We start from the raw sequence: 13,249 nt of genomic DNA, 5'->3' as shown, positions 1-13,249 counted from the left end.
GGTGAAGGTTAGCCCTCATCCTTTCATTTGTCTCTGTCCTCCCTCCATCTTTCACACTTCCTCTACATTCCTCTCCTGCTTTGCGCTCATTCACTCCTGCCTTCAATTCATTTGTCATCTCCCTTCCCTCTTGACATTGCTATCCCTTCCTCCTTCTTCCTCTTTAGCATATTTACCTCTTGTTTTCTTGCCTTCTCGGCATGCACTCCTCAAATTTTAATACAACTCCTTAAAGCTTTTTGTTTACTCTTTGCTACTCCCTCCTCTTCTCATCACCTCAGTTCATTACGCTGTGAACTCTGTCCTCATTTAATCATCCTGTTACCTCTGCTTTCACGAGCCTCTTGTTCATCTCATTTGTTTTCTCTCCTCCTACTTCTCCAGCTTTCCCATAAATCCACCTTGTATATGATGCTCAAGTTGTATTAACCATCAGCCTCAACCATTGCAGTATTTATTTCTACACAACGCCATGACAGGAAATAAAAAATGCTTAAAAAATGAAAGAGGGCAGGCTGTCAGCGATTGGTGTTTTAAATCTGGATAATAAAAAACTAGAAAAAAGAAGGAGAAGCATTTAGCTTTTCGTCATATAATGTTTATGTGCTGTGCTAATGGGCCCCAGTGCACCTGTTTAAAGGAACTGTTATTCTAGGCCAGTGGTTTTCAGCAGTTGAACCAAAACCTTGAAACTGAGACGTGCAAACACTGCCTACCACCACCAGCATCTTTACACTGAAAAACCTTTTTCTGAGGAGCCATGAAGTGTAAATGTTAAGTATTCTATAAATGTGAAACACAGTAGAAGACAATCACAGAGAATAGTGCATGAACTCAGCAGATCATAGCTCTTGATAGTCACGTGAGAGCAAAGATGGAGAGGTAAATAACAGCATTTCCTGCTAAGAGCGAGAACATCTACTTACTAGAACAGGACGTGGTTAGCCTCATGTTTTTCATACCTGGCAGACGTGCACATCGACCTGAGAGAGAGAGAAAGAAACAGGTGTAAACATTTTCTCCATTTAAAACCTCAGCTTACACTTTTCTGGCTCTTCCAATCCATCGTTGCATCCACACGTATTTCTCAGGCAGCAACAAGTTCCCAGATTTCAGGCACAATTACTACTGGCCGCCAGCGGAAAATGTTAAGGTGACCCGCTTCTCTAAAGCACAACTCTGCACCTGATCAGTGAAACTTGGTGTTTATACATTCAAGTCACATATGCCTTATCTTGAAAACTGGATAGTCTCTTAGATGGCTATGTGAGTCTCTGCATGTCCCTGAAACTCACACACTTACAAGCTGCCCCAGAAAGTGGTTTTAACCACAGGCAACCTAAAATCCCTAGAAGGGAAATGAAATTATTTTTAATCTTTTTTTCTTAAAGTTTGGGATTTTCATTTACTTTAGCATAACAGACATTTAACAGGATCAACTGCTCAATTTCTGTCAATTAACAGAGATCTAGTGCCTTTTACATTACATGGGCCGATCGTGTGGGTACGTGGATGTCTTCCTCTCCAAAGGACCATCGTGAATTAGGTTAAGGAGTTGAGAAATCAGAATCACTTTTCAATGCACTTCCTCCTGAACCTGTATCAAACTAGCAAGAATAACATTTAAGCTCGTTTGGCATCAGTAAAGGAAGCTTGACTTGAAGTTGGTATGAAAGGTGGCCAGGATGGGAAAAACCCCTCTTGGGAAAAAAAGACATTTGCAGAAACAATGTGTAAAAACCAGTTTGGGTAAGGTGTGCTTAATATAACAATTCAATGCAACTGACGTAAAACGTAGGGCCAAAGCCTACTATTAAGGTGATGTTATATTCTGAAACTGGGATTGGCTCCTCACCTGTCAGCGTTGAGTGAAACTTGATGTTATTTATTTAAGTTTGGAGGTAAAATGGAAGTGGCTCACCTTAGCTGGTGTTCTCTAAGGTGTGAGAGAACATCCATGTGGTAGAGGTGGCAGTAGATGGTATGCAGGTCCTGGAAATGATGTAAATGAAACCATTACTGAGGATTATCTCACATTTTTACATACACGAGAGTTAAAAACGATTTCTGCAGACTATGACGTGGCACATGCGATCTAGTGACAAAAACGTTTGTACTGTATTTTCAAACGATTTAAGAACAAGTCTGTGTAAACTGCAAACTGCAGGGACGATGCTTGAGAATCGAAAGCTTTTTAAAAGATTAGCTCATTGTTTAGAGTGAGTATAAATGGTGTAAATCACATCTAGTGCTGTGATTTGACGGAAGCCACTTGAACTACGCCAAACGCTGTCCGTCAAACTGACGCTCTGCAACCAAACAGACAGGCGTAATACTTGTGTTTGCACATGACAGCACTGAGACACCCAGATATATCTTACCACAGCCTAAAAATAGAACTCCATCAGACCAGCTGACAAAACATTAAGTGTGTGTGTGTGTGTGTGTGTGTGTGTAGGAGCAGCTTCTGTGGGTCAGGACACAGTTTTCTGGTTAGATACACACAGACACACATTGTCAATCAGCACGTTGACTTGTGTGAAAATACACTTTGACTAAATGCCTAAACTACTGCCCTGCTGTCACCCTGATGTTGGAAGAAAGCCTGAAAACAACTGGAAACAGCCTTTCTAGTAACAATATCTGCCTACTAGATATAGATATACTTCTATTCAGAACCCTGAATAGAAATCTATGGAAGAGTTATGCAACGGCAGAGGTGAGTAAGATTTCAGCTGTATTCTGACAAACATACAGGCTTGTAAATAGTAAATAAAAAATGCACATAAGTGTACTTATTGCGCTTCCTGACTTACTTTTATCCAAAACATCAATTAGCATGGAATTTGCTTGCTGCTCTGGGTGGATGAGCAAAATGAGCAGAGATGTTGATGATGTTTGGACTGAGGCTTTGAATAAACCTGTAATCCTGTACAACTTTATTAGTAGAAGTAGAAGTACAGGGGAAAATGCCTAAAGCTTATTTTCGGCTGTTTCGGCAGTTGAATTCTGTTTATTTCAATTATATTGTATTTATATAGCGTAGGTAAAGGCCCTACAATAATACCCCAACAACCAGAGGTCCCCCTATGGTGACAGTGGGAAGGAAAAACCTCCATCAGAACAAGGTTTAGAGAGGGGGAGTCAGACAAAAGACATACAGTGGAAGAAAGGCAGCTTTTTACTCATTTTATCAGGTTTGACTGTAGATTTTATGTCCACGTGACATTAAATGAAAAAAAGGTTTTATCCCAATCATTTGGTTGGTCTTGTTAGCCTAAATCCCAAATGTCTCCTGAGTCATTGGTAGTCGCCAGTACCAAGACAATTCCTGGCAGCATGAATGCTTCGACAAGGACTTTGTGTACAAGCACCTCTAAATTTCACCACTAAACATTAGACCACACAAAAACAGTGTAAAATGATAGCTCACTGCCACCTCAGGGCAAAGCTAAAACACAGCTGCAGTTCAGTGAGGATACTCACACACAAAAACAAAAACCGGGACAGCTTCAAAGCCCCAATGTAATCTAAAGTAATAATCTAACAGGTCAACAGAGAACAAAAAATGAATGCACTGTTTTGTCTCACTCCTGTTTTTTTCCTCTGCAGTCAGCGATGTTCTGTGAAGCAAAACTTTTATGCATGTATCTTAAAGTAAATCCTCTCCAAAATAAATGCAGATATGATATTTTACAATGTAAAAATCACACGATGAACACTGAAAGGTGTTTATGTTACATCAAATAGTGACGACACTGTAAATCTGAGCAGACTGAACATTACAGTTTTGTGAGCAGATTAACAGACGGTGCTGAAGCATCATAGTAGCAACACAACAGAGACAAAGACCAAAAGAGGAAGAAGTATAGTTCTTTTGAAAGAATACTGTAGTCTCTGGTGTGTGCCGGTAAATTGAGTCAAGCAGTGGGAGCCAGCGGAAGCACGGAACAACACTGGGGAATGGGGAGGCTTCAATGCGATGGACCAAAACACTGCTGATGTGTTGTTAGCTCGGTCTATCACAGGAAGGAAGGAAGGAAGGTCTGGGTGAAAGAGATGGAAGAGGAGAGAGAAAGCGAGCATAAGGAGAGAGGGAGGGAGGGAGGGAGAGAAGGGGAGCCAGACAAAAGGAAAAGACCAGCAGAGGAAAGCTGAAACAAGGGGGGGGGGGGGGGGGGGGGGGGTAATGTGATAAACTGTATCAGGTGAATCCCTGTCTGCAAGCTTTGTCCCATGCACGTTCTGAAATATTGCAGTAAAAACCATTCAATAACTTGTCACCAGTAATGTCTGAAATAAATCTAATGCAGTCTGCTTTCTCTACTGCTTACTGTGTGAATGCCTGACATCTGGAAATGTCTCAAGGTTGTTAGGAGACCCCTGCCTAACCTGGGGCAATCCAAGGGCTTAAATCGGGTACCTACATTTGATCCATAATATGATGTCATCAAATCATGTCGACTGCTGCTCTCAGGATGGTTTTAGCAACATCAGACAGACGAACCTGGCAGAATACATCCTCCAGCCAAACGACCTTCAGATAAGAGTTGCCCAGTTCTGCAACACCCATCCATTAAATATGATATATATTTTACATTTTGGTTTAAAAAAAAAAGTAGACCCACCAGTTGCATGTTTGCCAGTTTGGCTATCACTGGTTGATTAACTGTGCTTAAATACTCATGGGTCAAAACCTGGCATTCACAATCTCCCCCGAGGAGAAACACAGTTATCTCCGTCTGAGAGGTAAATTCTGATGGACAGAGGGCTTGACCTGGAAAGCCATTTACAGGGAGAGATGAAACCTCCAGTTACTGAGAGACAGTGAGCGGACAGCAGACATGGAAAAGCCTAGATCACAGCAGTGAGAAAGTGGAACTGTATTGACTTCAAATCACAGTTAACTGGGTTAGTGAGCACAACAAACTGCTGCAGTAAGCACTGCTGTCATGCTGCTGAGCGTGCGTGTGTGTACGTACAGCAGGAATGTGTATGTTAGGACATACAGCCCTGAGGCACTAGCTACGAGCCAAGCCTCAATACCCACCTCACCCCTGGTTGATAATGATTTCCTCGGTTACGCCTAATACCTATAAATGCATAATAATGTGCCGTGCATATTAATTTGGGAATATTTTTGCTATTGCAGATGAACCCACCCAGATGATAGCAGATTTCTTTGAAGTCTTCAAAATATTTTTTTAAAGTGTTATACATAAGTTCTACTGAAAGGATTTTCCCCCCATTTATCTGTAAGGAAGGGAAAAGTACAAAAAAGTATTTTTATATATAATGGATAGCGTTTGGTAGATTTTACAAGGTAAGATAAGAAGCTGAATTAAATTCAACGATGTGTAAACTTTGTGAAAGAGCTGTTAGATTTTCTTCTAAGTCTTACTAAATGCTGGTAGAATCCCAGAGACAAAGGCTTACAGCTCAGCAAAATGTAGTCCCTGGGTCATCGGAAGATTCGGTTAAATCCATCGAAACTCCGTAACGATAAATGCGCTGGGTTAGTTTTCTGTTGTAAAGCTCATCTGGACACCTCGCATTTATTTACAAACAGCCTTATTACACTGGACGCTGTGAATCTTCTACTACTACTAGTACTACTCACAGCCATGAAACTAAATGCCCTTGATTCATTCATGATTGTATTGATTAGTGTAAACCAGGTCATCAATAGACCCAGACAGATAGAAGTCATCCGCATGTCTGAGGATGCGATCTCCGCTTTGCAGTTTTAGCCTGTGGACTTCCAGAGACACAAAAGTAATGCGATTACTGGCAATCTCTCTCCAAGCTCTCAGTATGCACATACACTGCATTCCTCTGAACTCGGGCTATGATGTGCCTGAACAACAAAAACAAAAAACAACAATCGCTCAATTTTAAATCGATGGTCGCAGCAGATGGCTGCTCCTCCCTGAGCTTGGTTCTGCCCGAGGTTTCTTCCTGTTTAAGTTTCTCCTTCCCTCAGTCGCAAAGTGCTTTATCAACGAGTGTTGTTTGATTTTTGGCATTTTCTCTGTAATATTGTACAATAAAAAGCACCTTAAGGCAACTGCTGCTGTGATTTGGGAATATAGTAATAAAACCGAATTCAATTGAACATTCAAAACGATTAAAAAAAGCTCCCTTTTACTAAAAATCTTGTTTAATATGCAAAAGATTCAAGTTCAGCCCACAGCGATTGTTCTAATAATATTGGCTTTTCCTTACCAATGAATGGGTTTTCACGTGCAACCCTCAAAGCTATCTCCCACGTGGCTTGTAGCGTTGCTGTTTTTGCCGTGTCCTCCCACATGACACCACAGGGCAGCGGTGCAAACCTCATCAGTGACTTCTGACCTCTGTCCCGGCCTCCCTAGAGGCTCCTACAGCGTGGCCTGATGACCCCATCTGTGATTAAGACATCGCCATCTCAGCGGAAACATCCATTAACTCATCCCCAGCTGAGACTGCAATCTTTCATTCAAACCTGCCTGACGTAGTCAGAATAAGACGCTGGAAAACACGGAAACCATCAGAGTTCCTCTGGATTATACACCATCTGAATTACGTGACCGGCTCAAATCACTTTTTTAATCAAAACGATGCTATGATTATACATGTGTTGTCTAATATTCCCATTCATTCATGTTCCATAATCTCCACCTTCTCACTACATTTACTGACCACCTTGCCCACGTCTACATGTCTAAATGCATCGAGTTGCTTTTGTGTGACTGGCTGATTTAACGTTTGTGTTTAAAAGCAGCTGAACAGGTTCACCTAAACACTAGTATTAGTATTAGAGGTTCAGAGGAATGATTTTAATGCACAGCTGTAATGGGAAGTCCATTTTCCATATTTTATTTGACACTCTGCATGCCTTCAAAGCACTTATTAAGAATCAGTCAAGAGGAGAAGAAGCAGTTTTTCAAAGATACTAAAAATCCACTCTTTGATGATGCAAGCTCTCCAACTGGCTGCAGAAATGAGCAGCTGTATCACTTTTAAACTAACAATAGGACAAATAGAGCTGACCCACAGAGCTAATCACTGATGCACGGCACTCTGCACTTGACCTGCTTGTGTAAGGGCGTGCACAGACGTGTTTCAATCAGGCATCTACAGTGCTGCTGCTGCCACCTTCTGGCAGAACGCCTCAGCACTGAATAGACTTGGTTCAACAGATACTGCACATCTCCCTATTGGCAGATTGAAACTAGTCTGAGAAGGATTAGTTAGATCCTCCCAGATGTCAAAAGAGCTGTTTGATGTTAATGAAGATGTTACTTGATTATTTCATTACATTACAGCAGTAGAGAATAAGTGAAACCAGCTTGTTCCAGGCCATCATGTTATGTGTAACGCCGACATAGATAGACCCCGACTATCTGCTCAAATCTTTTGAGGCTATTTAAACCGCACACTACAGTAACAGTAGGTATTTGTAACCCAGACAGGAAATTAACATTTTGACATGCGGCTGAATAAAGTATGTCTCACACGTGAACAAGCTGCGACAGAACTGGAGCCAGTCATACAAAAGCAAGTTGTTGCAGGACTCTGCAGAGGCCCTGTGTCCAACCCACCACGTTTCTCCTGTCTTATCAACAGATGGCCCATTAACACAGAATCCATTATATGCATTCACTCCCACGGCAAAGAAAATGCAGGAAATATAGGGGAAAAAAAAGAAGCTTCAGACTCTATCCTGATGAGGCGCGTTTTATATGCCTAAAGCTGAAAAAAACCCCTGATAACATGCAAAGTAGCTGGTGTGACCGTGTGGGGGCAAGTAAACTATTCCAAACATTTTTCTGAGGTTAAGATTCTTTCGCTAAATGTCACTTTTCAGGGGGAAGCGGGTCTTTGCTTCCAGCAGCGGCTGCCTCTGTAAAGGATTCAATCAGCCACCAGCCCACCCTCGCCTCCGCCAGAATGTACAGTATGCCGGTCGCGTCTGTCACCGACACAGAGAGGATGGTGTAGACGATACAACGCTTCCATTCAAGCTGCAAGAACAAACAGCTTAGCTAACTTTGTGCATTCAAAACCAGCCCTGAGCATTTACATTACACAGAACTCCCCAAGACTCTGTGTCAACACTGCGCCCAGATAAGGCAAAACAGTTAGAAACTAGGAGCACAAAGACGTTAGTGGGGAGTGGAATTTTATTTTATTTTATTTTTTATTTTTTTTACATGTTTCAACACTTGAAACGGATCAAGTCTAGTATTCAAACGGAAGTACTCAATTTCAGTGACAGTAACGAACAAAAGCACTTCAAACAGGCCTTAACAGGAGATGGTCGTTTCATGCAAGTGCTCTCCTGTAAGCTACTATGCTATCCAAAAGCCTTAAGCTACCCATTTTGCCAGGAAAATGGGAAATAAGTCCAGTAATTTATTGCCTTTTGTTTTGTTCACTGTCAGAAATGTCCTACTTGCACCAAAAGAGCAGCTCCCATTCACTGTCAGTCCTGTTCTTGTGTAATTTGGATACCTCAGCTCCCCCCCCTCCCCCCCCTCCCCATTTCCCTTCCTAAAGAATGGCTTCTGACAGCCACCCTTCCTCTAGTACTGACTCTGGGGCTTCAGTGAACAGTAGATGGATCAACTCACAGGCCAAATGCCTCTCAGAGGTCCCGTGTCATGTTTTTGCTGGACTTTTACCCTCCTCTTTTCAAAGGACGCGACTTTCAGATGCTGTTCATCTGCTGTAGATGTTTTTTAAGCCTAACACTGCTTCTTTTGTCCTTCACTTGTCCAGTTTCTTCAAAGTTCTTTTTGTAAATGGGGACACCACGCTAAGACACGCCAAGTCTTTTTGGATGTCTTAGCATGGGGAATCCCCTTGTTTGTGCAAAATTACTACATTATGCCTGTCAAACTGTTATCTTTGGCATTTTTTATAGACTTAACTAAAGACATGTGAACAAATGGGTTTCTTTGACAAGGTGCTAGAAACTAAGTCCCTTAAGATGCCAAGTTGTCTGTTATGTAAAGACAAAACTTCAATCTTTTATGTCTTAAAGCAAACTTGTGACAAGTAGGTCTACTAGTTCCATTTCAGCAGATCAGTAATATCCAACATTAGGGATTTACCAAAAACTTCACGTGTCTTAACCAAAAACAGATAATCCAATTCATTTTTCAAGTACCCTGATTTTACAATACAAAAATTACGCTGCTGGTTATGATTCAGACGTATGTCAGCTATAACGGCTCTTATTGTAAGATACTGGAGAAAGACACGATTATTCTCGATAAAACATCAACACTTTGAATCAAATCAAATACCCAAAGCGGAGAAACTAACAAAACCTCATCCGTTGACAAATGTTTACATAGCTGCGCAATCTCCTCAGAACAAATTTAAAGGCTCAAGGCGTTAATGTTGCTAAAGCTCTGATGGTTTAAACCTGAGTGCCTGTAAGGTCAACTGTAATCCCATGGTTATGATACCAGACTCCAGGCAGGATGGATCATGATTCATACAATGCAGAAGCTCCCCTATAATCCCAGGCTGCACTGTGCGGCGCGCCCTTATCACTGCCAGAATTGGTGCGAGGTTTCAAGCACACTTGCTCCAATTAGATCTCAAATCCCCTCTTTCTGCTCACAGCTCAGCCTCTCCTTGATTTTACAAAAGAAACTATTTTCAGGAACAAAGCCCAGTCGGAGAGAAGGACTTGACACAGCTGGCACAAAAACAGTCAAATACATTTTTTTTTTCTTTTTAAAGTTTTCTCCACAGTGCGAATCTCCAGAATTAAAACTTATACGAATCTGAAGTAAATCACTTAATGTACAACATGAGCGTGAGCGCTGAAAACAAATACAGTGAGAGTCCTGGATCGAGAGAGTTTCCACACTATGAAAACTGAGGACTCGGGTTCATAAAAAGACTGGTGACGACAGCCGCGGTGTTGCTGACGGAGCGGGTTATGGAAACAGGCGTACGATGGGAGGAAGCGGGGACGGCGGCAGTGGAGGTTACACTATGTGTCGAATCAACAGCAAAACCTGTGGACCTAAAAACAAAACGCACAAAGTAGATATGAACACGGTGGGTTAAGTATCCCACTTTGCAGAATGGTTCACTCCGTGCCTCCTTGTAAGGATGCCACATGTGCAGCAATGCATGACCACTTTATGCAAAAACAAGTTCACTCTGACACTTTCCAAGCACTGCACCAATAAGTTGTGACTCTGTGTCCGGCTCTGCATCTCCTTTTCTTTACTCCTCCTAGAAAAGCAAGAGGTTGGATTGAGAGTCTAGCCCAGAAAGCACAGCACCAGCTGCCATTTTTTCCACTTACCAGCCAAGCCAAACAGCCACACACAAAACTGCTGCCACACACAGGAACGGAAAATCTGAGCCTTTATTATAATCTTAGCTGCAGTTCTTTTTCCTTTTTTTTTTTTTTTTTTTAAACACTGAAATGAATGAAGTAGTCAGAGGAAGTTTCTTCCACGCCTGAAAAGGACTGGGGTTTTTTCGTCTTTTTATTTTTTTTATTCTGCTCATGCTGTATTGATCATTTTTACATTTCTACCCTGTCACTACACAATCCCTTTTTTTAATGATTCTTCCTCTTGGGTTCCGATCTGGGAAATATTGTGTGTATGTATGTATGCATTGACTTGATCATTTTTTTTTTTTTTTTTTTTTGCAGCACATTTTATGGTTTTGTTCATTATAAATTATAATTCCCTACCTAGCCTTTGGGTTAGCAAAATTTCAAAGGCATCTTAAAACACCATTAAAAAAAAGAAGAAAGACAGAAAGAAATGTTTTCCACTAGGGCTGTGCGATATGACCAAAATCTCATATCCCGATATAAAACATATATCGTCCGATAACGATATAAATCACAAAAATGTAAAATTTTCTGTAAATTCTGTGAATCTCGGGTAGCTGAAGTGTTTCCAACTGGGCGTCGTGTATCTGGAGTCGAGTGTTTTACCGATGCATTAAACTACACATTTTTAGACATCGGTTGTAACGGCCGCCGTTTTCTTTGTGAGTATTTATTACACAGCGTGCTGCGGGGAAAAGCCTGTTCTAACGTTTGAGTCTAAGGTTTATTTTTTGCTTCTCATCCATAAATACTCTGCATACTCTTTCAGGTGATTCAGTTTATTTTGAAAAGTCTCAACAGGATCTTGAGCTTTATTGTGAAAGGTTTGTGGAAAATAAACAAGCGGACACGTGATGGTTTTACCGTCATCGACAATAAAAACAGGCGCTTGTCTGTCCATAGTGTAGTTATAGTAAATATAAGAGAAGGAGAGAACTTTAGGAAATTAATATAGCCGCTACAGTGACTATCAAAACGATGAAAAAATATTGCCGTAAACAGTTTATTTTGCAACAGCACGAAACAAACGATAGCGTAAAATTAAACGATAGACGTTTTTATATCATCCGATATATATCGTTATATCGAACAGCTCTATTTTCCACTCACCTCTGCTACCTCTCGCGCCCTCTCATTACCAGCTCATTTTGCTCTCATCTATCATTTCCCTGTGTCGACAACAGTACAGTCTGCACTTTTGTTAAAGGCTCCCATTTACTCAGCTGTAACCATTGCTCCTTGGTTAATCCTAATTGCTGGAGCTATAAATTTTGACGCTTACAGCTAAGGAGCTCTTCGTCACCTGTGGTTTTCAACCCATTTGTCTTTTAACCCCTCTCAGAAATGGCCGACGCTGCAGCCGGGCAGAGAGGTTCGGGTCTGTTCAAAGCAGCAGATGTTAGAGAGCGAGCACACGGTAGTGAGCTGAACTCTGCTGCTGTAGGTTCCTGCCAGACAACAGCCCAGCTGGCAGGCAAAGGTTGGGGGGAGGGGGAGTCGCTAAGTTTAGACAGGCGCACAAACAGATATGTGCAAACATGAACATGACGAAGCACGTAAATGAACACTGCACCTCTGGTTTTCTGCAGTAGTCGGTGTAAAATAGACAGCCACCTGGCCTAAGCGTAGCTGTCATCTGCGTGGCCTTACAGCCACGGGCGGGCTGTCATGTAGCCAAGATATGGAACCGATAGCCCAGTCTGTTCAGACAGGCAGCTCTGCTCTACTTCTCACACTCTCACTGCAGCGCCATAAATCATAAACGGAACCATGCAAGCAAAGCCCGGCGCCTTCTCCCTATTTTGGACTGCAAACACAAATAGCGCCGAGTGTCCCACAGCTCGGCTCGCTAGTTTCAGCTGGCCTGTGGGGCTTGAAAAATGTATTTCTTTTTTTGGAGGTTTGGTTACAAAAAAGCCCCCGGAATCGTCTACAAACCAGGTGAAATGTCAGCATAATTTAACCACTATTAACACTCAGAAAACAGAAGTTCTTGTTTGTTTTGCTCCTGAAAGCTTTGATTCAACAGTGGTTCAACGCAATGTCAGAAATGCAGGTGCTACATATGACTAGGCTCTTAAATCTGCATTTCTTTTCTCAACCCTCCATGCCTCAGTCGGGCGGTATTCAAATCAGAATTAGAAATTATCATTAATGCCTTCATTTCCTCCTGACTGGACTATTGTAATTCACTGGACATTCGCCTCAGTGTGTCATCTTTGGATCACCATCTATGCACTGGCTCCCCATGAAGTCCAGACTTCAGTTTGAGGTTTTGGTGATCACTTTCAGAGCTCCGTGTGCTTTCCTGATTACATTAGCGATTTCTTCCATCCATATACAACGTACAGGTCACTGATGTTCTGACCAAAACCTGCTGGTGGTTCCTCATCCTAGACTGAAAACTAAAGGAAAATGTGCATTGGAGGTCATGGCTTCTAAACTATAGACTTGAAACTTTTAAAGACCCCGAGCTTACATGTATATGCTTGATTTTAACTAAGGGCTGCACGGTGACATGGGAGATTAGCACTGCTGCCACACAGCACACAGTTTATGGCAGATTGTCCAATATGCTACTGCAGGGTTCCTTAACAGATCCTCCAAGCGCACTCACTTCACACCTCTGCTAGAATCACTGCACTGGCTCCCTGTTAAATTTAAAATTCTGGTAGTCACCTTTAGGTCACTGCCTGGTGAAGTCCCCTCCTACAGTACATCAGTGAACTTTTACAGTCATGCATCATCAGCAGGACTCGCACGTCTTCTGATTATCCGTCTCCAAATTAGGGCAGCTGTAGACTCAACTGGGATTTGGGTAGCATACATATACACGCACACACGCACACATACATACACACATACACACAGTGGTTTGAATATATTTGCATG

The 13,249-nt window shown here is 41.9% G+C and overlaps 1 protein-coding gene across 2 annotated transcripts in view; it reads right to left on the bottom strand.

Annotated features, from left to right (window-relative positions):
• The window catches only part of rapgef6 (Rap guanine nucleotide exchange factor (GEF) 6), a 136,504-nt gene that overhangs the window by 102,034 nt on the left and 21,221 nt on the right, over window positions 1–13,249 (bottom strand). For both annotated transcript variants that reach the window (XM_087847426.1, XM_087847427.1), the window contains exons 2-3: window positions 1,922–1,992; window positions 927–983 (exon numbers count right to left, since the gene is read on the bottom strand). In XM_087847426.1, coding sequence (XP_087703552.1) covers window positions 927–983; window positions 1,922–1,992 — 128 coding nt within the window. The remainder of the gene's footprint in view (window positions 1–926; window positions 984–1,921; window positions 1,993–13,249) is intronic.

The sequence above is a fragment of the Neolamprologus brichardi genome, chromosome 10, assembly GCF_056152115.1.
Source record: "Neolamprologus brichardi isolate AB-2024 chromosome 10, ASM5615211v1, whole genome shotgun sequence".
Taxonomy (NCBI): domain Eukaryota; kingdom Metazoa; phylum Chordata; class Actinopteri; order Cichliformes; family Cichlidae; genus Neolamprologus; species Neolamprologus brichardi.
The sequence above is the reverse complement of the archived record's forward strand: the minus strand, read 5'-3'. Positions and strand labels throughout refer to the sequence as shown.